The 26,475-nt window shown below is 38.5% G+C and overlaps 1 protein-coding gene across 1 annotated transcript in view; it reads left to right on the forward strand.

Moving 5' to 3' along the window:
- The first annotated feature begins 2,379 nt into the window (after positions 1–2,379).
- UCHL3 (ubiquitin C-terminal hydrolase L3) overlaps positions 2,380–26,475 on the forward strand; it is a 44,312-nt gene continuing 20,216 nt past the window's right edge. The window contains exons 1-6 of the mRNA XM_039549541.1: positions 2,380–2,552; positions 2,793–2,804; positions 12,839–12,967; positions 16,656–16,812; positions 17,170–17,255; positions 18,118–18,165. Coding sequence (XP_039405475.1) covers positions 2,511–2,552; positions 2,793–2,804; positions 12,839–12,967; positions 16,656–16,812; positions 17,170–17,255; positions 18,118–18,165 — 474 coding nt within the window. The 5' untranslated portion in view covers positions 2,380–2,510. The remainder of the gene's footprint in view (positions 2,553–2,792; positions 2,805–12,838; positions 12,968–16,655; positions 16,813–17,169; positions 17,256–18,117; positions 18,166–26,475) is intronic.

Consider the following 26,475-nt stretch of genomic DNA (forward strand, 5'->3'; position numbering starts at 1 on the left):
TGTCATGAGCTACAAGTAGACTGGATAGAGAGATGCTACAGTATTGTTGATAGGCCAAAGCAGAAGCTTCAGGCATAGGCATGTAGCATTACCGTAGTCCTAAGTGATTACAGGGGGTGAAATAAAATAAAAGCATCATTAGGTAATTTACTTCATTTAGTACACTTAAGATTTACAGAATGGGACATAATTTACATCAAAACTCTGTAAAGAACTACACAAAATTCTTCAAAAAGCTCTTCAGGCACACAGGAGAAAACATATCTGTTAACTGGGTCCTTCAGTGCTTGGGCCTCCAGTGAACTTTGTGGTATCCCCAACACTTTGCTCCTTCTTAGCCTCCTGGCACTTGGATACTCCCAGGTACCACAGTACCTGGAAACACCATTTGCTCCTTACACTGCACTCCTTCCTTCTCTCACAGCACTCTGATTTACCTGTGAGCTGGCAAAGTCCCCAGCTTTCCTGCACCTTCTCTGCTCACCCCAGATGTAGATTCATGCTCAAGCACCTATTTCCCATTGCCCCAGCTCTTTCTGCTCACATTCTGGGCAGCCTGGGAGGCCCAGCTCACAGACTTCTACAAAAACCTTGTCCAAATATGTGCTTCTGAAAGCTCAAGGCCCTGTGCAAGTGCTGCAAGGGGCTGTGAAGGTCAGCTGCATCTGTAGAGAGTGGTGGGCAGCAGCAGTTGGGGACAGCTGGGGCCAAGAAATCACAAATCAATTAGGTTGGAAAAGATCTCTGAGATCATCTAGTCCAACCTATGATAGAACATCCCAATGTCAACTACACCATGGCACTCAGTGCCATGTCCAGTCTCTCCTTAAATGCTTCTAGGGATGGTGACTCCACCACCTCCCTGGGCAGTCCATTCCAATGTTTAATCACCCTTTCTGTGAAGAAATTCCTAATGTCCAAACTAAACCTCTTCTGGCACATCTTATGACTATGTTTTCTTGTCCTGTCACTGGTTACTTGGGAGGAGGCCACCCCCAACCTGTATACAATCTCTTTCCAGATAGTTGTAGAGAGTGATAAGGTCCCCTCGAGCCTCCTTTTCTGCAGGTTAAACAACCCCAGCCCCCTCAGCTGTGCCTCATAGGATGTACTCTCCAGACCCTTCACCAGCTTTGTTGCCCTTCTCTAGACTCGCTCCAGCACCTCAATGGCCTTCCTGTACTGAGGGTTCCAGAATGGACACAGTGGTGTGGTCTTGCCAATGTCATGATACGTTTCTTCATTTTTAGCCTTTCTGAAATCACTTGAAAGAAGGCATAACACTAAATTTGGTATGTATACATATATAAAATATAATCACACTATATATGCTATGTATGTATTAGACTGTGCTTCATCTTAGCCAAAAGGCCAAGAAATGCCATGTTTATGGTCCTGAGATAGGAAGTATGATGGGATTTGCAGCTATAGAATATAAATGCTGTTTCTAATCGTGTTTAACACATCTTGCAGTAATTTTCAGCAGGACATATGGGGACCTCACCACCCAAGTCCTTGCTGCTACACTGAGGTCTTCTCAGGCAAGATCAAGCGGAGGAGCATATACTGATCTCTTCTCTCTGGCAGTCAGTGCCAGGACCTGAGGGAATGGCCTGAAGTTGTGTCAGGGGAGGTTTAGGTTAGATAACAGAAAAAGTTTCTTCACCCAGAGGGTGGTTGGGCACAGGAACAGGCTCCCCAGGGAAGTGGTCACAGCACCAGCCTGGCGGAGTTCAAGAAGCGTTTGGACAATGCTCTCGGGCACACGATGTGACTCTTGGGGACGTCCTGTGCAGGGCCGGGAGCTGGACTCCATGACCCCTGTGGGTGCATTCCAACTCAGAATATTCTGTGATTCTGTGATGTGGGGGTAATTTACTGCCACTGCTGCTCAGCAATTCCCTCTGACTCCCTTTGTCCCGCCTTGCCCCGTGGCCTGCCCCATCCTCCGCGGACGTATTTCCCTGAACGCTGCCCATGCCTCCCCGCCGCGGTTCAGCGTGGCTACTGGAGGCCGCTTCGGAGGGGCCGGGCTGCCGGAGCGTTCGGCGGGCGCTCCCCACACCCCCACGGTTCCTTGCCGGGATCGGCTCCAGCCCCCCCGTGCCCCGACACCGAGCGGCCGCGCCCCCCGGCGGCTGCGGCGCGCCCCACAAGCCCCGGCGGCGGGGCGAGAGAGGAACCACCCCTTGCCCCGCTGGGAGAGTCCATTGCCGGGGGAGCCAAGAGGGCGGGGAGTGGGGAATCTCCCGGGCATCGCCGCCCAGAGCACTCCGGGGACGGACGGCGGCCACCGCCGGACGCGCCGCCTCGGTCGTCTGTGCGGAGCGGCGCGGCGGTGCGGGCGGGCACAGGGCAATTGTTTCCTCCTGCGCCCGCTCCCCCCTGTGAGGCGCGGCGCGGTGACGCGGCCCCGGGTCAGGGCTGAGGCGCGGCGGCTCCGTGAGGCGCTGTCAGAGCCGCGCTGAGAGGGTCCGCCCAGCTCCGCACCGGGATCCGCCGCCGCTGCCATGGAGCCCCATCGCTGGCTGCCCCTGGAGGCCAACCCCGACGTGAGTGCCCGGCCTGGGCGGTGGGGGGCTGCCGTGTGCGCGGGGGGCTGCCTGCCCGACAGCCTGCCTGCTGTGGGGTGGGCGGGAGGATGGCGGAGGGGAGAGGGCAGAGGGCTCCGGGCCGCGCCGGGCCACATCGCTGCTTAAGGGATGGCTGGTAGTGGCAGGGAAGGAGGGAAGGTCTTATCCCGTGGATCCGACTGGATCTTAACCCCCTTCTGTTTTCTGCTTTATTTTCAGGTCACGAATCAGGTAAGAAGCTTCTAATTGAGGTAACCTTTAGTCTCTGCAGCTTTGGTCCCGTCTCCTCTCGTTTTCATGTAGTAAAGGCTCCTTCTTTTCCAAGGAGAGTGCCCCCTTCCTTCCCCACGCGTGTGTGCGCTCAGTCGTCTCATGTCGGACCGTACTGGAACCTCTCCCGTAAATATACTGTATGAAAGAAAAACAGTAAAAAGAGAATAATTGCGGGTTGGTTATTACTCCAATGAAATCCCTGATGTTTTTAAGGTGGGCTTTAATTCATTGATTAGTGATTAAAACATTAATTTTGTGCCAGGTATGGACCTGTACATGGTGGCTTTGGGCACATGTATGGATCTCCTTGCATCACTGTGTTGTAGTCTCATTCTTCTTTGGCTGACCATAGAAAAGAATGTAATGTTACCATATTTGCGTGTTGCTCCTTATTCACGGCAATATGTGCGTGCTTGGTTGTTGCTGTTTTTGTTAGCATGGTAGAAACCACGCTAGAGAAAGGAAGCTTGTTCTAGTGCACAAAACAATGCTGCCACTAAATAAGCTCTCTCTGAAAGGAAATCACACATACTCCAACCCTGTATCATGTTGTCAGTGACAATTTTGAGCATCTTTAACAAGCGGTAGAGGTCAGTTGCTGATTTCAGCAGGCCTGTTGATAATGTTAAAGATGGTGTGTAAGCCAAAGGGCTCTGAAGCTTCCAGCAGCAAAATTGTATTCTTTAAACTGTATTATTGAAATATTTTGGAAACTGCAAATTTCTGTGTGTGAAGAATGTTTTGTTTGGGTTTTTTGTTGTTGCGGTTGCTGTAATATAAAAACTGCATCTGCAGGAGACTGAAGGGTTATTTGATGCTGGGTCATTTTGTACTTAATAGTTTCCTAGTGCAAATAATTTTACAATTCTTACAGTATTGCTGCTGTGGAGCAAGCTGAGAAGTCTGTAATCCCAGTCTCCTGAGTTAAAAATGACAACCTTTCCTGGGACCTCATCTTGAACATATGCTATAATTTCCTCATGTATCTTTTTTTTTTTTTTTAAATGTGGAAATTCAGAAACTAAATTCTGGTTTGGAAGAAAATAAGTGTCAATAAGTTACTAGTAAGAATTTCCAATTCTCTGACTTCTTTTGACTTTACAGATGTTGAGATGAGCTCATCATGGTACAAATTAAGACCTCAGCTTTAAAGTAGCAATCGAGGAGGAAAAAATAGTGACATTTTTTAATCTGAAATACCTTGTATCACTACGTGTTTATGTTGTATGGAGAAAATCCTCTAAGAATATCAAATGATCAGTTTTAAGTGTGTTTAAAATCCATCTGTTTTGCCCATTGGTTTTGCATTGGTGATGGCTGTATCAGTTGTAGATGATCATGGATAATAGGATTTGTACTCCACAAGGATTTTCTTGTTACTGTTTCTGTGTAGGAAAGGCCACTTGAAACCAGTTAGTCTTAGATAGACTTCCTCCTTCACTGTGTTTTCCAGTCTTGACTGAGCAGGGGTTGTTATTATCTAGACTGAGAGATGTATATTTAAGAAAAAAAAAAAGGTGGGTGTTGAATATGAAAATATGAATACACCTTGCATTATTAATTGTTCTTTTAATGTCATCAGTACAATGGTGAACTGTGTAGCAACAGGGCTGTTAGTCATAAGTTATTCATATCCTGCTTGTGTTTAAAACAACAACAATAGTAATTTAAAATTCTAATGAAGTTGCAAACTCATTTTTAGAAAACCCTGTTGAGTTAATTGCAAGGATGGGCATTTTTTTTAGTACTCTGTACTGTGCTCTGTAAAATATTCTAGAAGTCTTCAGGATTAAAAAAGTCCAATGGTATGCCTCGACAAAGTGTAATGTTTGTGTCTGGTAGTTGTTTAATACATGTATTTACACAGACATCTAGCCAAGTGCCAAGTGTTTCTTCTCTGGTTTGGTCTCTTTGTTTGTTTTTTGCTATTCGGCTTTTTTTTAGTTGAGTATTAGACTATCCCTCATGCACACTGCTTTCGTTAAAGTTATTGCTAGCTGTGGTAATGAAGTCTTAAACTGAAAAAAAAAAAATCCAGTGACCTCTAAGATGCATGGATTCCTAGTATTAGATTGTAGTTAGAACTGTCATTCCAATTTAACAAATACTTACGCTGTTTTGAATATTGTACCAATCATTTTATTCCCTTTATTAACAGTAACTAGTAGGGAAGTGTACTAAATGCAGGTTCATTTGCTTTTACTATGTTCTTACCATACTGTATCTTCTCTGGTTTTGAAATACAGGCAGTAAATTTGAGGCTTTCAGTCTTTGTGGTAGAAAGCCAGATGATAATGGAAAGATAATGGTATTTCTCAGTTAGAGGTGTGTGAAGTTTTTCAAAAATATCTCAGAAGTTTTTCTCTATCTGAAAATGTTTATATTACAATACAAATACAGGAATTTGTAAATCCTTAATGTATATAGAAGCTTTCTTTTTGCATATGTGTTAAAATTATTTGACAGTTCAGAAACTGGCTGGTGAGGGTAAACAGGAATATTCTTTCTTAGCTTTAAAGATTTCCAGTGGCAGTGGAAATCTGCCACATATCTGTAGTGATGTTTTCAAGAGGGAAGACTGTCGTTGAATGCAGCACACAGTGCTGGTTGTAACGAGTGGAGTCAGGAGTGAAATGTGCCATACAGTGCTAAGTGATTGTCACAGTGCTTTTTTTCACCTTCACTTCTACAGTCTGACAGAATGAATTATTGTCTACCTCTGATACAGAAAGAGTTGATGATTCAGCATTTGCAAAGCTCCAGTTTGTGTACAGTGATGACAGAGAATGGTTTCTTCTCTTTGACCTTCAGCTGGGGGGCCTGACATGACCAGTGCTACCCTCCTTCCTGGATCTCTTATGGGATTTTCCTGAGAGAAAGCAAGAAAATCGTGTTTGTTTATTACCGCATGATGTTTGTGTATCTTGCTCCCAATTTCTTCTACAAAAAAATAGACTACATGCAAATTTTTTGGAGTGGAAAGGTCAGAACATAAGCTGATTGTTCTTCATCATAATGTTGCTTCAGTCTGGCTTGCATCCCACAATTGATTGCCTAGGAAGTGTAGATAAAGTATTGGTGGATATTTTTCTTGATGTCCCACCTTTTTTCATTCTCTCTTCCCTTTCTTCATCTTACACATTCTAAGAAATATCCCTGGTTCCTGGATAACATTTCAAGTCATGCCTTCATTATATCCAGATAAGGATAGAGTAATTGACTGTATCTGATTATGAAGCTCAAGCACTGGCTTCAGGTAGCTCAGAGTTCAGCTACTGAGAGAGCTGGCTGTGGCTTCAGTTTCTCTTGCCACATAGGGCTTAGTTGCTGGTTCTTAGTTACCTCCAGCATTATTTTTAGGCCTTTGGTCCTACTTTTTGAGCGGTTTTGAGTTTTTTATGACATTAAGGTATTGAGAGTCAGCTACATAAAGAAAATTATTTTAGCTCATGAACACAGTTGAAAGCTGTGACTTGAAAGTGACAGGGACAATAAAGATCACAAAGCATAGAACAAATGGCAGAAACTGGGTAAAGCCAGTCTTTATCCATTTATGGAACACCTCTCTTCAGGGTTTCAGGCAAATACAGAGATGAATTAAGTATCTTGGAAGCAGGCCTTACTCTTCCTAAAAGATCATTTCCTGGACTCTGAAACACTATCCCACAAACTTTCCCAAAGAAAAGCTGTTGTAGTCAAAATAATTGAAAATGTGGTGTACACGATTCCTGAGATGTGTTGGGAGGTAGTGCTCATAGATTGAGGTACTGTCTTGGTTTGAAAGGATCTTGGATGTGGAGAAGCACAGATGTCCTTCTAAAAATGCATAGCTAAACATATTTTTTTTTTCAGGTGAGGGAGTGGAGTTTAACTCTTCTGTGGTAAGCAGAGTGAAAAATAGTGGAGATAGTATACAAGCTTGGAAGACAGCCTGTTATTACTAGTGTAGCCTCAGAAGGTGGAAAACCAGGACTCAGTTTGTGTCTTTCTGCAAAGACAATACCCCAGAAATCCTTTCACAGAGTCAGCAAAGGGGGAGTGTTGAGCCTGTGGAGCAGCATAGCAAAGAATAAGCACAAGGACCAATATGAAGGAATTACAGATGACTCACTGTGAGAGCACTTCCTGAATGCCTTCTTCTAGTTTAAAATGTCTCCAGCTGTGTAGCCCTCTTACTGAGTTCAAATAGGTAAGTATGTTGCACAGGGAAAATTGTAACTTGTGTTGGGGTTTAGAGTACTATTTATATGAATAGTTGAAAGATTGCCTTAGCTCATTCTTTGTACGTTCTTCAGTAATTGAAAGCTAAGAAAACCAAACTTCATTCCTTTATTTGTACTTGCCACTTCTGGTCCTTCTTATGTTCTTTTTTTGCTCAGTTTCTTAGTTCTTGTTACAAGGAAACACCTACTGTCTTGAAGACAGAATGGGGTGCTACAAAGTGGAAAACAAGTGACAGTTGTTCATGCCTTATACATTATCTTGTTGCACTGAAGATGCTGTTCCCCACTTAGACATTTTCCTTGCTTAAAGGACCAGCAGAGTCAGTAGAATCCAATTGTTGTTTCAGTAAAACTGTAAAAAAACAAATGTGTATAAGCTTATTTAGAAGAGTCGATTGATCCAGCTCATCCTTGTTATTCCTAAGTTTTTAGATCATGGGAGCACGTCTGTTAAGTGTTTTTCACAGAGTAACACAATATTGTGTTTTGAATCAGTGGCTCAGTATCAACACCTTAGGACTCTGCTGGAAACATTCTAAAGCTCTTGCTCACTGGTTTTCGAGGAAGCCTGGGTCAGCTGGTTCATCCAGATTTCTGCATGCTTTGCTTTGCATTGCTGCCTGTGGGATGCCCTGGCTGAATATGTACAGCAGTGCCTGGGCATACTGAGTGTTAAGTTTCAAAACTGCTTTATGGATGTGTTAAAAATATATACTGTGGTGGCCAGTGAACATACATTACAAAGGACAGAGAGTTCTCAGTAAGACAAGCCCCTAGTACCACAAGAACCACTTCATGTTAGGGTGACCAGAAAGGCTTCTCCTAGGATGCCATGTTCTGTTACGTGTATCTATCCCAGTTTGGATTCCCCGGTTGGCTGTCAGCCTCCACCCCTCATCGCTCCCCCAGAGCTTCCCCATTGGTCCCTGTTCCCTAGTCCTGCCCTTTCCCCACCCCCGGATAAAACTGTGAGCTGCGGGATCATGTTGGTGTTTGCCTCTGCACCCTTCGCCAGCGTAGCAGCAATAAATGCTGCTGGCGGAACGCACGCAAATGCCCTTCTGGACTCTTTGGTACCGACGGCATTGCTGAACCCACCCGTGCGGCTGTGGGGGCACGCGGGACCCCACGGAGCCGGGTAGGGACGGTATTGATACTCCTCTCATTTTGAAGAGCAGGAACACTAACTGTGAGTCAGTGTTGCTCTTTTAGATATCATCAAGTAATTAACACAATTGGAAGGATAAGAATTTTGTGGATGTAAGTTTTCTCATGTTTTTGAAAAAAAAATTTGCGATGGGCTGTATTCTTTGAACTTTGTTATGGGGTCCTGACGTATAGAACCTGAGGATATTAAAGAATTTGTAATAAATTTTGAATTTCCCAAGGAAGTGTATTATAATGGAGCATTTCTTGCTTGAACAAGATCATACTGTGGCCATTCTAAGTGAGGAGTAGTTGGTAAAGAGGAATAATGCAGCTCATCTAAGTTCCAGCTGTCTCTTTGATCCTGGTGTGCCTTTTGACCTGCTATACAGAACTAAAGCTTTTGCAGCTGCTGCATATGACTGATAATGACGCTGTCTCTAGAATTTATTGAAAAAATATTCCTTCATCTTAATTCCATAAATGTCAGGATGAAAGAATGAAGAAATATATCCTTATAATGCTCCAACCATGAAGTATTGTTTGGGTGGTTCTCTTATTTCTAGAAAAGAATTTCACTTCTGAAATAGACTTGGTTTCCTTACATGCTTCTAGAAATGATATGTAAAGAATTGAAAGCAAAATATTGTGCATTTATATTTTTAATACAGATTAGTAAGAATTGCATACTTTAAGGAATGAATAATTTTCCCTTTCTTGATGATAATTCCATCAGTTACATTTTACTCAGTGTCTTACTACTATTTCGGGAAAAAATTAGCTTCAATTCAATAAAGTGCCAAAAGTTCTTGTGCTTTAATGAAAAAGTTAGGAAATATTGATTGTCTTAATTGGTTTATTTTGAAGTTGTCCTTCCAGTTTCCTAAAGCCATAGGAACACTTTGTTTTTGCAGAGGAAGGTCTTAACTGTGGTTTTGTTGTGGTATAGAGATGCTTTAATGCATTCAGCAGAAGTATGATAAAATGTAGATGCTGTGTGTGTTTTGGTTTACATTTGTGCTTAGAAGAGGATTGCAGCAGCTGGTTCTTCCCACCAGTAGCTCTCTGACTTCTACATCTGTGTGTCTGGAAATGTTTGTGCATTTTGCCAGTTCTGTGTTTTCACGGTTCCAACTTTTATACAAATACCACGGTAAAATGTGGAAAAATCCAGGTCTTGCGTATAAGGCCTTAGTATTTAAAATGTGATGTTCCTGAACTATTTGCAGAGGCTGTCCAACTTTAATTGCACTTAACTTTCAAAGTCCTATTTTGTTTCAGTTTTTATCCTCACTTCATTTTTACATGCAAGTGACAAAGTAGAAAAGCACATTGCTACTTCAGACAATATTTCAGTTGTGCATTTACTACTTAAGTTAATAATAAATTTTACCCTTACATTGTCTTACCCCACTTATCCTTTCTATATCTCCATAAACCTCATAGATCAAATCTGTAACTGTGTTGGCAGAAGTAGTCTAAACTCCTGAAGTCAAGTCACCTGAATCAAGGTGTTGCCTTGGTCTGCTGGGTTTCCATTCTACTTTTGAGGCTCTTTAAAAATAAATAAATAAGCATGAACACTTCTTCTGTTTTTTAAAGTAAATAAATTCCATTAACCTAAAAGGTAGCCAGTCAGAACAGAACATATTAAAGGTAACTGCTCTCTGCTTTTTTCAATGCTTAACAGATAGTAGGCTGAAGTAGTGGTACCAGCAATGAAAACAGAATAGCTTATACCACATGCTGCATATGTAAAGTGCCTAGAAGTGCTTATTGTAATGTTTTTGCTGTTAACCAGCATTTAGACATACCGATTTACAGTTTGTGATCGTTTAGAATAGAATGAGGTAGGCTGGAAGGGATTTCTGAGTTCTGCAGACCAACCATGCTCTGTTTAAAACAAGTTGCTCAGCAACCTGTCAGGTTCTGAATTTCTCAAGACACAGACTCCACAGCCTCCTGGACATTCTGTGCTAGCGTTTTACTATGTTTGTTATTTTTAAAATTTATTTTTAAATGCCTTCCTTATCAAATTTAAATTTCCCTGTATTTCAGCCTCTGTTGTTTCTCATTGTTTTACTGCATGCTGCTGAGTCTGTCTCCACCTTCTCTGCACTCTCCCTTAGCTAGTTATAAACAGTAGTAGTTGAGAAAGGAGGGCCCTCTGGAATACTGGGGGGGAAAAGGACAAAGTCATAGGAAGTGCAGATAAGGGTGAGGGGTGTAAAATAGTTTCAGAAGTGGCTTTTTGTCTAATGGTTAGCTGGACCAGTGAAAAAACAGGAAGTGTTTTTCGGCAAGGTCTTTTAAAACAAGAAGAAAAGAGACAAAAATATGACAACAGTCAGTAAAAACAAAGTTGTGAAAAAGTTAATACTAAATACAGACATGTGGGGGTTTTTGTGTTGCTGTTGTTCTTCCTGAGCTCCTCAAGACTTCTGTAATATAGCCAAGTATTTTTCTTTTTTTCTTTTCTAAGGTAAAAACTCAAAGACCTATAAATTAAGAATTGTCAGCAGTGTGATAAGCAGTGTCTGAGAAAGAGATTCTTACACTCTCTTGTGCAGATCTAGAGAAACATAAAGCTGCTATTTTATGTTATCTTGAGTACATAGTATCTATAAGTCAGAAGAAAGTGAACAGCTGAAAATGAGTGAGCCCTCAAAGAACCCTAACTGTTCTTTACAGTAAGTATTTGTAGAATAAAATTGCTTGGATAATCACTAAATAATTGGAAAGGAAAACAGCAGAGATCTCTCCCTATAAGTGACACTGTCTAAAAAGTGAACTTCCTGCTGTCCTAAAACAGGAATGACTCCGTCTTCCCATTCTGCCATCTATTGTTCATCTGTTACCCATCTGCAACTCTCTCTTACACAGGGGCTTATGCTTCACTGTTTTAAAAATCTACTTAATAATTTTCAGAAGGATATTTCTATCTTTTTTTCCAGGTCTGAATGAAACCCTCTTGACACACAGAGGGATATCTTCTTTGCCTATTTTGGGTCTATCCTTAGTATTTCATTTTTGGTTTATGATTGTGCAATAGAGTTGTTAGTCTGGTTGTGTGTTAAGATCACTGCTTGTCATACTAAGCCTATGCTCTTGCTGTTCTCTGTAGTACTGACTATCATTTTTCATCATCACTCTCACTGTTTACTGGAAGTTAAAATTTCTCAGATTGTAAAGTTTCTAAGTGGTATGGTGACATGAATAATGAAAGGTGCCCTGTATCTATGGAGTTTTAGTTATGTTAAATTCTTCATTCAGGAGTTTGAGTAAGCCATTCTTGGGTTTAGTTAGCATTTTGTTGACTTGGGGTTTAAAGGGGTTAGTTTTATTTTTGTTGGTTGGTTGCTTGGTGGTTTTTTTTTTTCCCAGTTGTGTAGAAAAGGACAAGAGAACCTAAATCACTTATTTGTCCAGTAACTTAATGGGATCCTTTATCATTGCCTTTTCTAGTTTGTGGGGTCTTTTCCTAGGTGAGTGTTGTTTTTTTTATTTTTTTCATGTAATATTGCAAAATATCAAATGATACTGGAATGGAAAATAAAATTTTTTCAGTTGTGTTACTTTTCCTGCAATAAAAATGATAGAAAGATTAGTCACTGGCTTAATAAGAGAAGGACTAGATGTACAAATAATATTTTTATGCACCCATATGTGTTGTCCCTTCTCTTTTGAAATTTTTTTTTTTTTTTTGCTATTCACAAAGTGGTAATTATCTTCACAATGTAGAAGATAATTCTCAATGTATAAGAATATAAGTACAAAATTCACTGTCTTCTGTTTCATCAGTTACTAAATACTCAACACTTCCCCTTTTCCCCATGTTCATTCAAAGATCTATATATGGCACAGTGTACAATTAGCTTTTTCATATAGTTGTGGATGGTTACTGTGTGTGTATAATAACAACAGTTCCTGAATTCAGTTAGGTTCTTCCAGACTGACAATGCAAAGATTTCAAATTGTCTTAGATCATCTCTGTAGTTATTAATTCTGCAACTGTTGTTGTGATGCCTAGTTTACTTGAGTACAAGAAGAATATCCAATTAAAAAGTGAGTATCCAATCTTTGTCTACTTCAAAATATTTTACTCCATCATAGTTTGAAGGGATTTTTCATGTAAAAGGTACACCTACTAAAATGTGGTTTTGCTCCTAATGTCTTTTTGCACATAGGAGCTCCAATGTGAGCACTGGTGCCAGGTATTCTGAAGTAGTCATGGAGGCAAGTAGTACCATGTTTGTTCAGATGTGCTCTGACTGATGGCTCTGATGATTAACACGAGTATTCAGTACTCTTCTGTTTTGTGACAGAACACTTCTAAAATGGTTGAAATTCTTCAACACTTTTGTAAATAGTGCTGGGAGCATTTCCACTTCCCTGTCATGGAGACTAAATACATAAAACATGAGGATTTTGTGTGCGTTTGTGTGTTAGCACTGTGATTTATTCAGCCTTATTAAAACTTGTATCTCTTTTATTCTCCTTAGATTTTAGAAAACATTAGTTGTTTTAATGTATTTCACGTTGTGGTTACTTTTTATGCTTCTGAAAAGATAGGTGTTTGGGTGTACCTGTTTAATGTTATGTTTGTGTTTTTTTCTTTTCCAGTTCCTGAAACAGTTGGGTATACATCCTGACTGGCAATTTGTAGATGTTTATGGTATGGAACCAGAACTGCTTAGCATGGTGCCAAGACCTGTATGTGCAGTACTACTTCTCTTTCCAATAACAGAAAAGGTAAATGTTCATTTAATAATCAGTTAAATGCTTTTGTTGTAAGTGAAATTGGAATGAAAGTTTGCATCTTGTACTTTGGTGTCATATTAGAATCAAGATGAGACTTAACCCTTATTCAGGAGACTTTTTCATTAAAAACAACACAAAAAATGCTTCCTTCAGAACCTTCTGTTGCTAACCTTGCATGTATATTTCTGACTTCAAATCAGAATGGGAAAAGCTAAAGTAGAAGCACAGAGAAATATGCCTCACATTTTTCTATTACAGGCAATTTAAGGCCTTTTTTAATAAGCACTGTGGAATGGCTCAATTTGCTATTTTTAGCAGAAAGCTGCAATAGCATAAGGAAAATAAGAAATAGGGTGTAGGACTATATGCAACTCCTTTCTGGGTTTTTGTCTTGTTACACTGACAATCCTTCAAACTTCAATCCACTTTCAGTTCAGTCATCACATCAGTATTGATGTGGCTTTCACTTCTTGGACAGATGGGATGTATTATAAAGATGAAATCCTCCCCCCCCACCCCCCCATCTTTTGTTATGTTGGACTTCGAAGAACTTGATTTGGTTAAACCTTCAAGTGTGCTTATTTTGTGTCATCACATGCTTTTACATAGTGTGATTCATATTGATCTGTCAATTTATAAAAGTATGTCTTGGGGTGACTTTATCATGTGTATCCCATATCGCTGCCCTATGCCCAGAAATTAACTTTGTGCCTTTCTACGCCTCTAAACTGAGCCTGAGAGGGGGAATGAAAAACTGAGCAAAACTTTTTCAAAGCAGTTTGCAGCTTGTTCAAGGTCACACAGAGATAGCGTTTTCTTCCAGCTGTGGCAAGGGAGGGAGGAGGCACCCGGCTTGCTGTTTTCCCAAGTCAGTTTTTTGGCCAGTGGTTCAGCTTCTTTTTCTCCGGAGAGAGACTGAGAGTTGAATTTTTTTTCCCTTCCCTGGAATTTTGGATTTTCTCCCTTTTCCACTGGATTGCTTCAATATTAGAACACATCAGGAGGACTTTCCACCAAGCCCCAGCTCCAAGGACACCAAAGGGAGGGCTCTAACACTTTCCCAGGTTTTTCCTCCACAGCGAAAGATTTTATTATTTAGCATTATTTTCCTTTTCCCGTGTGTTTGTTAAATAAATGGTTTTTATCTCTTTCACTTTCCTTTCAGGAAAATTTTTTTTTTCCCGAACCTGGTGGGGGAGGGGTGGTTGTGCCTTCTCTCAGAGGATATATTTCTAAATTTGGCCAAACCGGTACAAAGTATTACATGGTCAGCCAAAAAGGTTGAAGTGAATCTGTCCACAATTCATTGTTTTAATACGTCTCTCAAAAAGAATATGTAGCTTATAAGGACAAATCACTTAGCTATTAAAGCTTTAACTTCTACAACAAAAGGTGTTTAAATTAGAGGGAAGAGTGATGACAGGTCAGTTTACCTACACATTAGGTCCTGTAAACCTCTGCGTTCTCAGTTTCTCCAAAACAGCTATGCAGGCAGTCCTTTTCAAGCTTGATTTCAGCCACCTTGATAGTTTTGAGCTTAATCAAACTTTCAACTCACCTGTCTTCAGGAAATGGCCTTTCTGTCACCTTTAAAACTTTGTTTTCTCTGTGCTGTCATTTCTGGCTGGCTGTTTGAGCTACAGGTCTGAGCTCTTTTTGTGTCTGTCACTTTTCTTTTGACTCCCTGCTTGTGCAAACCTTTTTTTGGATTATGCTATGGAAGCATTATCTCATGGGAAAGAACAACCTTGTTGTTGTTCCAGAAGGTGTATCCAATTTCATCCTAAAGAAGCACATGACAAACAAAACCAGAGAAACAAAGTATGCTGTGTTGCATCAATCAGTCGAATCTGAGAACCAGCCAAGTGTTCAGCATGTTAATCCTTCTGAAACATAAGGGACACAAGTGTTTCTATCAACTGTTTAGCGTGGCTGTGTGAAGGATGAGGTCCCAATGGGAGGTCCCAATATTCTAAAGCTTTTGTTGGGCAGTGTAAACTCCACAAGACCCTTGAGCATATTTCTAGAGTAGTTTTTCCCTCCTCAGCCTCCCTTTCAAAATGGCCTGTAAAATTACACTTTTATTTCGTTTATGATTTATTTGTTTCTTGACTGTGTCTACATTTGTGAAAGTGCCTATTAGTTTTTCTGCTTTTGTAAACACTTTTCTCACATGTCTGTCTGTCCTTCTGTCTGGAAGTTTGGTTGTTTCATGGTTCATATGTATCAATTTCCTTGAGCTTGCTTTTAGGGCAAGCTACTCTTGTTAGCATACAGATAATTTTAGGATTGTTGTCCACTTTAAAGGTCAATGGCTTTCTTAGTCTGCATGGTAGGCTGACAAAGGGAATATTGTGAGTGTTTATCATTTTGGGCCTAATGAATGAATAGATCCAAATGAATATAAATTATGGGATATAGCTTAGGTTAGGAGGAACCTCTTGAGGTGATCTGGTCTAACCCTTGCTCAAAATCGTATTTTTGGTATTCTCAGTATTTGTATATTTATTTTTGCTGTGGATTTTACTTTGATTGGGGGGAATAAATGGCAGCTGTATTTTTTACTTCTCTAGTTTGAACTTTTTGTCCAATTAAGCTGTATGAAGTTTTTATCTCAAGGCTGTTTTTTGTTAGCTTGTAGATAAACAAAATTAAAATGGTTTATAATGTTCTTGCTATTACTTAACCTATTCAGAACATTCAGACAACCTGCAAATGTGGAATATGATGCTGGAAAAGTTTTTTGGTTTTGTTTGTCACTGACAATACAAAGAGCCTGAGGGAAATTTCTCAGGAGTTTGCAGGAAGAGTTCCTTGATAATATTCTGCATTCATACTTCACTTTCATCATACTTGTATAAAAAGTGCATGTACTTCAGGTTTTTTTTTGGTCTGCAAAAATACCTAGTAAAAGAGGCAAAGGAGGAAGCATTTGTGGATTTATTTCTTTCTTTTTCTGTTTGAAATGAAAATTCTAAGAAAGAAAACAAACAAAAACCCCTAATAAATCCAGTCAAAAAAACCACAACAACAATCCCCTCCCGAAGAAAACCAACAAACCACAGCCAACAACAACTAAAAAAGCACAAAACTAACACACTTTTGCACAGTATAAAAGATTTTACTCAAATATGATATATGTAAAACAAGTACTTTAGATTGTTCAATCGAACCAAATTCTCTTTTTGCTACAGAAAATGAATGTTTACTTTATGAATATGGCTTTTGAAGGACCTGTTTTGGGGCCATGGGTGTTACACAAATCTTATTTTGTACTCCTGGGGAAAATGAAATGTAACAATGGAATGTGTAAAGAATGCTTCATGATGATTAATCACCTGAAGTATTACAGTTTTCTTGATAGCACTTTGATGCCTCTGTCCTTAAAAAGCCTTTAGTTGGATTGAAGAGAGATGGTGACATGAGCTCAATATTTCAGATCAAGGAAATATTTTGAAAATTTTTGAAGATGTTAGATAACACATACTCAAAAAGATGTTTCAAGTGTGAAAGCATTGGCTTAAGAAACAATATAGAGCTGTTCAGGTAAGTTTACTTGTTGGACCATATGTGTTAAACATTTCAAATGGCAGTATTAATTAGCTATTGTGTTTTATAAATTATTTTTACTTTACTAATATAGCTATTTTTACTATTTGTGAAATGTCTTTACTTCTAGTATGAAACCTTCAGAACAGAAGAAGAAGAGAGGATAAAAGCTAAGGGACAAGATGTCAAATCATCAGTGTATTTCATGAAGCAGACCATTAACAATGCTTGTGGAACAATTGGGTTAATTCATGCTATTGCAAACAACAGAGATAAAATGAACTTTGGTAAGTTTTTTTGGTTTGGTTTTTGTTGACTTTTCCCTTTTTTCCTTAACTGTGGGAAGCCATGGAGGGGAGGATATGTTTTGTACTATTTTCTCTGAATACAACCATTCATAAAGGCTAAAGGAGTGCGTTTTTACCTATAGTTACGAAACTAATATTTTATCCTAATTTATGAACTAAGCATTTGAAACATTGCAAACTGCAGCAGGCAGCAGTTCACCTTGCTGTCAGCCTTCTGTGTTTTAAAAATACACTGCTGCAATTCTATCTTCAGATCTTCTGTTGGATTCTGTAAGATGTGAATGAAGTTGCAATTACAACATGACACTAATTATGTCTTTTTAAAATTTTTTTAAGAAACTAATTCTTCACTGAAAAAGTTCCTTGAAGATTCATTATCTATGACTCCTGAAGAGAGGGCCAAATACCTAGAAACTTATGAAGTTAGTATCATGTGTTTTACTTTTGTTTAAAATGGTATAAGAATTACTTGCATGAGTAGGTACTACCCTCAGAGGTTGACTCAGTGAAGTACCTTAACAAATTTGATTTTACAGTTAGCTTATGATCAGACAGTTGCTACAAAGGAAACTCTGCTTTGGTATTTTAGAGTACTCCTGCCTGCCCATAGCTCAGTCAGCAGAACGGATTTTGTCAATGTTCTCATCCATATTAATTCACTGGCTTAGTTTAAAATTACTTTGAAATGCCTGAGAAATGTGTGCATAATCTTTTTTTTTTTTTTTTTTTTGTGGGTTCAGGATGTAGTTTAATGGTTAATTTAAGCTGATCTGGGGCTATTGCTGAAAGGATGGTCCTTTTGCTGCCTCTTTTAATTTGTACCTTCTAGTCATATCTCCATGCCTTTAGCAGTTAAGACACGCAAAGAGCTGATTTGGCTGAAACATGATCTCCTTCCCCTACCATCCTAAACCATGAGATGAGTTAGCTGATAATGTGGTTAGCCACATCATTAGTGCTGTTTGAAAGTATGTGGCAGAAACATCTGGCCAGTGGTGGATGGAGAACAGTGCTGTTGCTCCTGATGGTAATGATGGTGAAAAAAAAGGTGCCATTACAAACTCTCAGATATTTGATCTTAATTGACTGTAATGAAACTGAAATATTGGTCTTCTGAGATCCTTGGAGGTGGAGATTATCTGTTTATTATCTTTATTATTTATTATAAGCACTGAACAAAAATAGTTACACCTATGGCATTTGATAAAATGAGGTGCAAAAATGGTTCTTATAACACTGAAAGTCTCTCATTTAAAGTCTGATTTAAATATATTTTAATTTTAGGCTATTCGTGTCACTCATGAATCCAGTGCCCATGAAGGTCAGACTGAGGTATTAATTTTTTTAAAAAGTCTTTGTTTAAATCTACTTTGAGTTGGATATAATTGACATGAAAGCAATCATATATTAAAGGTGTACAGTGAAATTGAGATTGTTGCTTGGTTTTCAATATTGTGTCATTAGTCCAAAATCAAGTGGGGGAAACCAAACTTGAAGCTTGGGGGCTTTTTGTTTGTTTGTTTGTTTTGAGGGTTTTGGTTGTGGTGGTCATTTGCATTGAGTTTTTTAGCCCTTATATAACATGAAAGATCTTTCTAAGCTTCATTTCAGAGTAAAACAGACAGTAACAGCAACTTGAGGTTTTGATGTTGCACATTTGTAGGTAAGATGTTAGATTCATAGTAATCATACAAGTGTAATGAACATTTTATGAGAGTTCAAAAAGTTTTAATTCAGGAGAAGAAATAGTCCAATAGTTGGTTTGCAACTGTGTATGTGCTGTTTGTATACAATTTAAATTCAGATAAATTCTCACTAATATATACATTTATAAGCATTTATGCCCCAACAGGTTGTCTGATATGGAAAAAACAACCTGAAAGCTGACAAGAGGACCCTGAAATAATCATAAACTTGTACATTCAACATTTTTCTGCTTCAGTCATACTAAGTCCATTTCCCATCTTTCCAGTTCAGATTTCAGTATCTGTTCCACAAAAAAAAAATTGATTGTATTATTGCTAGTACTGCTTTGTTTGACAAAAAGAGAAACACTTCTATGTTTGGCTGTGGCCCCAGTGATTCATTCATTCTCTCTTTTTTAAGTACAGTAGATGACTTTTTTTTCTGCAGTGTCTTCTATACAATGTAGGAGAAAGCAAAGCAGTCCTTTCTGCTCCCCCTTGCCCTGTCTGGAAATGAAAATGATGAGAATTGGCTTAACTATTTCTGTTATAGATACTCAACTTCCTTTGTGGTATTTTCTTTAAAAAAACACACTACTCTCTCTTCTTGTTCTCTAAATTAGTCAGGGTTCTATATTTCAAGAAGAAGCATCAGAACAAATTTCTGTTCTTTCCTTTTTTAAGTAAGAGACTCAAAAAAATCTGGTCTGGTGGTTTTTTTTTTTTTTTCAAATGAGTCCATTTCTAGATATTCTTGGCCAGCTCAGAAAGAGCAATTATTCCAACAAGTTGCTGAAGAGTGAATTTTTTCCTAAGATCCTTGTGAAATAGAAACTTCTTTAGTTATTTTGATGTACTGTGATGTTCATCTAGAGAATGTTCTGTCTCTGCATTCTTCTGGCAGATACTATGGAATGATTGGGAAGGAAAATGTAAGGGCTGTCTGTTCTGAGAGTCTTCATAAAGATTCAGGAAGCACCTAAGTGGTGATGGAATCTCCTAATAATGGACAGTTAACTTCTTGAACTTCCACTAATTAATTTGTTTCCTGATCAAGATAACCACAATACAAAAGATTACCAATTGCATGGAAAGATGAAGACTTTTTTTCATAATAAAAAATGACAAGATTGTCTTAGCAACCATGCTTAAACACAGATACTGAATAGCTAGTTTCCTTGCCAATTATTTATTATTCCATTTTGTATAACTCTATCTGTAAGTAATTTAATATGGATATTCCTTAGACTGGCGAAATAACTTTTTCCTGTCTTTTTGTTTCCGAAGTTGAAATAGTACAAAGGCTGAATACATTTCCTAGGACCATTTTTTCAGAATAGTTCTCATCCATCAACCAAGGAGGGAAGAAATAAACAAGTTTTGTTACTGGAACATCAAATTGTCTGGAAATACTGTCCTACCAGATGGTAGTTAAACAGGCAGCAGGGCTTCCCCATTCATTGGTACCTGAGGAATTGCTTTACTTTAAAGAAAAACTCTTTTTAAGCAAAAAAAATATAAAACATGAATATACTGTGAAGTAGTGAAGTAACTGAGAGTTGAAGTGAGTTAATCTCTTTTTCCTTCCACTGGTACATTTTAAATGTCACTGTGTACTCTGCACATAGTGGTTGAAGGGACTGATAAACAGCAGGATCTTGCAGGTGCTGAAGTTACCATATGCAGGTCATAGGAGGTTGTTGACTTGTCCTGTGGGGTAAGTTGAGAATTTCCAGCGCCTTTTGGGAAAGAAAGAGGAGAATCCCATTCCTCCTGCATATCCATTACTTGTTACAATTACTTTCCTGAGAATTTAAAGTTCCTTTAAGAGCCCTGGAAAGGAACATGGTTGCCTTCCTATGACTGGGATTTTTGACCATGTGCTCCCTCAACTGTCCAAGTGGCCAAGGCATGTTGCATAGAAATCTTTCCTTTGAGTTAAGTGGCTTATTTAGTTGCTTAATGATAGTGAGTGCTGTATAGTTGGTGCTTTGTGAACAAATCTGTCTCTTACAGATTTAAAGATTAAGAAAACATGCAGGCCTACTTTTTCTTAGGATGATTAACTTGGCTTGTGTGCTTCACAAGAAAAGCCTGCTCTGTGGGTAGTTCTGTCCCTTAGATAGGTATTGCATACTACTGTCCACTCACATTTTTAGAAAGTCTTGCGTAAGATTTACTGTGTTAGACAGAATAACTTCCAAAAGTGGGATGTATAGCAGTGAATGCCACTGATTTGTTTAGGAAGCTTTATAACTGCATTCAAGATTCGGATGTTTCCTTCCACTGTGCAAAACACACCATCACACGATTGAGATAAAGTTAAATTTTCTGGAATCATGAGCTGCAGAAGGTTTAAAAATAGCACAGAGTACAGACAAGTTCACTTCTGATAATACTGTTTGGTGGGTTTGGGGGTATTTTTTCTGGGTTATGATATTTCAGATATTTGAGGATTCGGCCTTTAATACTTCTAAGTCAGGCCTTTATTTGTTGATTGCCCTTGACAGTCTTGCTATGTCTTCACAGACTTTTTCATCGTCTCAGCGACTACTTAGTTTTTACAGTATGCTAATGGATTTTCTGCTTTTTTCCCTGTTTCATGTATGTGAGTACTTCAAACCTCAAAATAAAGCAAGTCTAACTAGAAGGAAAAATGAGAATAGCATAAAGCAGTGCTATCTTTCTAGTATCTGTATATTCTGTCATCTTGTCTGGTGGGTAGGCTTTGTTTCTGTTTTAGTATAATCTGTAATCAAAATTTTTTCCTCCTAAATTTTGTATATTTTGAGGCGTTCTTCTTGGGGGGGAAAAACCCCCCCACATTTGGCAAGATATTATTTGTAGTGGGCTTCTAGATTCCAGATTGTGACTGCTGGAAGTTACAGTGATCAGTTTGCTTCTGGGATGTATCGTTGCTGTGGAATCTATTTGGATGAACATGAGGATGAATTGCTAAGCAAATGGATTGAAGCTGAAAGCTATCGAATGTTCTCCCTTGATGGGTGCTTTAAAAGGCTTCCCAAGTTTGATAGCTGTGATTAATTTGCTTAGTTAAAAAATACAAAAACAACTAATTTTCTAAAAAATAAGAGATTTATTTTTCCTTTCAAGGAGATTAAACTTTTAAGAACTGTTAAGCAGTTTTCATTTTGATAGTTCATTTCAAGTTTGCTAATTAAAAGGGTTGTAAATTTGCACTTAATCCTTCAGGCCAGGTTTTGGACCAGGTTCTGTTAATACTTCTGGGTTGTGTGGCTCCATGTCTCACTTTATTGCTACAGTAGAGCAAGTAAATACCTAAAGCAGTCTTATGGGTACTTTTTATGGATACTTATGTGTAAAAAATGTAAGTCTGTTTAAAATTACTTCAGTAGCAAGCAGTAAGATCTGGGAATGGTTCCACAGAAGTGTCTTCTTGGCTTCAAGGGTGGTTTGATTCTGGCCGTGTGTTCAAGTACCATAATGAGGGCAATTAATGTAAGATTCCTGTAACACTATTTGTGTTAAAGTTTATGATGAAGCTTACACTTCGTCAAATGACAGGTATTTCATATCCAAAACTGCCAAAAAAAAAAGGATCTAGGTCTTTACCTTAAAGCTTCATAGATCCAGTGTACTCTTTTCTGTGTGACAGCTCGTGAACTGCAGATATTGTTGAGAGTACAATAGGTGCCAGATACTCAAGATCCTCTTTATTCTTCCATGAGTCTTCTGCTGAGCATACATTCCTATTTATAATATCTAGGGTGTCTTAGGATTTGGAATATAGAAACTGGTTTTTTTGTAGAACTGTACACACTTTTAAGGTGATCTTTATTTTATTGCTTTGTGCTGAGCCGTGTTTGAGTTTTCCCTTTTGTTTCGCTTTTGGGGTTTTTTTTCCTTCTTGTTCTTCTGATGCCTCTTTGAGCGGTTCGTAAGCTTTGAAACACTATACTGCCACACATCTTAACATTTCTGATACCCTCTTATGGAAAAAGAAAAACCACCCTCTCCCCTTGAAAAACCATAACCCTTCAAAAATATTAAAATGACAGTTTGTGGATCTGCATTAGCTGTCTAATCAACAGTGATCAATAATGACTAAGTTATGGCAATATCTGAGGGAGGAAAAGTACCAATTTATAACAGTGATCAGGGTTAGGTTCATATCTAACTTTTTTTTGCCTTGCTATCTTGCATTCCTTTCTTTCAAAATGTAGTAACTCTTTACAAGTAACAGATCAGAAAATCTGAGGGGAATATTTTTTGGAAACAGGAAAATAGGAATGAGAGAGACTTCCAGGTGTAGGGCTTTTTGCAGAGAAAATAAAACTTGAAATCAGAGTTGGGGAAGAAACTTACTTTGTATCCTACCTACTCATTTGCACTGATAATATAAAGTTACTGTATAGTTGCCTGAGAGTAGGAAAGCAGAAAAATGCAAAGGCACTCTTTGTATAGAAATAAGCCAGGAGAAATTGTTTAGCTCAATTAAACTATTACATGCTTGACTGAAGTTATTCTGGGTATAAAATACTATCTGTACTGATTCTTGAAATAAATGACCTTTTTAATATGGAATATAATAATGGGAGTAGAAGATACTGTAGAATTGAGCTGCAATGAAGCACAGTTGCAAAAGTAGTGGATATAGATGCTAGTAATATGAGAGCAGAACGAAAGTAAGGGAAATGACAAGCTATACCACAGAAATATTTTAAAAAGATTAATTGGCCTTTAGTTAAGGAATTCGATCTGGAGAATAATTCATATTCAATTTCTGCATTTCTCAAGGCTTTGACACGCTTAACTCGTGTTCAGGTGCTATTTTGGTAATAGTGTCTGAAGTTTTAGCCAGCTGTGTGTATCTGTGGCTGTTACAATCATTCTGGATTGGCAGGACTCCTACAGTATCTTTCATGGCCTTCCCAAAGAGCTTCCTGAAACAGCTGATCCTGTAGCCTTATAGAAGCTAGTGCTAGCACAGAGGGATTACAGGCACACTCATGGGAAGAGAGGAAAAAACCAGAGTAGACTTAGATCTGCTTTTGTGGACAGGAAATACTCAAATAATTGTGCTGTTAAGTGATTGGCAGGCTGTTTGTGCAACATCAAGGTATCACTAACTGCTTCCAATGGCTTTCCATATCACTTTTTGATGTAAAGTACAAATGATAGAGTGAACTTTTTATTATGTTGTGTGGTACTTGTGGCATATGGAACCATCTTTGTGATGGAGGTAAAAATTATTTTGGTCAGGGGAGTTTTAGCAAGGTTTATACACTACTGCTTAGCAGAATGTGATTTGTGGTCTTTGGGAAGTTTACTTTTTTAAGTGTTACTACACTGTGGCTCAAAATGATGTTTCAATCAAGCAAATAAACACAAGTGTTATGGCCACTTGAAATATCTATGCTGGATATTGGTTAGAGAGTAGTAAGACCTGTGTTGGATATTGGCTGGAGAGTAATAAGAGCTTTTGATTTTCTTCATTACCTAAATTCTTAGGAGAAAATTAGGAGCTCTCACATTAATGTATTTTCTTTCCTCTTCCTTAGAGGCTGATGAGAATGTCCATCTAAACAAATTTTAATCTACAGTGTTTAAGATGAGTTGTTAAGAAGAGGAAGATAGAAGCAAACAGAGCTGCAATATAAAATATATCAACTATTAAGAGAGGGCACAGAAAGCACTGCCTTTGTTCTGTAACTCCTCCTGTTTGGGTTATTTTAGTACACTTTGTACATCTATGTACCAACTGACAGCTTTGGCTACTAGAACTGTATGTTGAGCAAAATGAGGCTCAGAACTGAATGGACTGAGGTGCAGCATCTCAGCTGCTACTTCAGATGGAAGCAACATTCTTGCACCTCATTAGACCTTTATCAAAAATATTGATAAAAAAATCAGCCTTTGAAAATCAGAACTGGTGTTTATACTGAGAGAGTCAAAAAACACAAATAAGGAAACATCTCAGATGTTCACAAAAAGCCGAAATTCTGGCGCACATCAGTGTGTTTACTTAGATACGCTTTTTGTTCACGAGTATGATCAGGAGTATTTTTAACATGGATTGAAGTTGGTAGCCACTAAAAACACTACCACAGCTTGATTTCTTCCGTAACTCAAAACATAGCTGCAAACTGTAGTCTGTAAACTTGTTTTGTGTGCCTGGAGAACTGTAATCTTGCTTGGAATGCACGAAGTTAGACTTTGATCACAGTAACAGTCGTTAACATTGGCAAGAACTAAGTAGAATCAATGCACTCTGTTCCCAACTGCTATAAAACGTGAACTTTCAAAGATCTCTGGTTCCCTGGGGCATTACAATTTATTGTTAGAGGAGAAACATTAAGGGCTTCCCTTTTGCTCCTGCCAAGAGCATATGGTGGGATTTTTTTCTTAAATCACCCATATTCCTTGATGTTTCTTCTGAACAATCCATAGTCTTCTAAAGAAACATTTGCATCCTGAGAGAATATGAAATCAATTATGTAACTGTTTCGTACATGATTTTTAACTTAGCATTACAGAACAAGCATATAATCTCTCCTGTAAAAGTGGTGAAGTTGCCTAAAAGTCTTAGCTATGGCTTTTTCTCTTTTACAGTCTACACAGTGAAAGTGTAAAAGTGAGCTTACTAGAATCATGTGAAATGTTTTGGAAATTGTGCTTGGTTAGCCTGTGACTCATTGCATTGCCATGTTATCTAACGTGTCAGTGTTTGAGACTGCATTAATCTGATTCCTACACTGAGAAAATTGCTAATAAGGTATTAATACAGTAGAATTGTTATTCTGAATCTTATGCTTAACCATAAAATCTGCATGAAGGAGTTCTGATTCCTAGGATGAAACGTAACTATAGAGGATATTCGCACCCATAAAACCACCCACGGATTTAAATAACAAGTTTATAAGAAATAAATAACACAAGTGAAAAAAATGTTTCTACAGTTTTGCATCCAACATCTCTACCAATCAACTGCCATTAGTTTGTTTGGTTTTCTTTTTGTTTGTTTGTTTTTTGCATCTCTCCAATCCATAATGCTTCCTTTGCTGTTCTTGCACTATCTGAGTAAGAGACAGCAAGCAGCAGGGTATAGCCAGCCATGTGTTACAGGTGATGGTTGAGTTCACAGTCAGCCTCTTGCCCTTAGGCAGAAGAGAAGATCAGTTGGGTCTCTCTCTTTTTTTTTTTTCTTTATCAAGCCACAAGTTTGGAAGGAGAAAATTAAAAGACTTTACAATTCTTAAGACTTGCAACATTTTACCAATATGGCTTAAGCTAGACAGTGGGATAAAACTACTCAGAGAACTGATGTTGTATCGACTGACTTTGCTCAAGGAAGCACTCCATAAATACAGTATTTGGTGTGCAACAATGCTCTTCAAATTATTTAAAAAAAAAATGTTGCAAAGGAAAAACTATTTGAAAAAAACCAAAATCTAGTTAATTTAGCTTTTGCAGAGCTCCCTAATCTTTGAAATTTTCTTTTTTTATTTTTTGTGATTCCACTTATTTTTGATCACAGAAGTCACCATTGTGATAATCTAGCTTGACTTTTGCCTAACATAGACCATAGAACTTAATTTTAAGTCTTCAGGGAGAGATAAATTACCACTAATTTTGAAAATATTTTTTTGGGGTGCTCTGATCTCACCATTTTTCTTGTCTTTACCCGTATGTCTAGCAAAGTAATATTATTGGGATATTGTCCATTCTTAACCATGGGTTAAACGTACATGGGGAATACCGTAAATATTTTCTTTTTAGCAGCTGCAGAAGGACTAACTAAACTTACTGGTGTAGATGTTAATCAGCTAGCAGAGGTAGCCCTATTTGGTCTGTAATCTCAGTCTCAATACATATTGTTGTTGGTAATTGTAATGGTGACATAACAAGTAGGTCTGTGAGGACTGGAGTTTATGAATCTTAACTTCCTAAGAATTTGAATGTTGGTCAGGCTTTT

This window comes from Corvus cornix, chromosome 1, assembly GCF_000738735.6.
Source record: "Corvus cornix cornix isolate S_Up_H32 chromosome 1, ASM73873v5, whole genome shotgun sequence".
Lineage (NCBI taxonomy): Eukaryota > Metazoa > Chordata > Aves > Passeriformes > Corvidae > Corvus > Corvus cornix.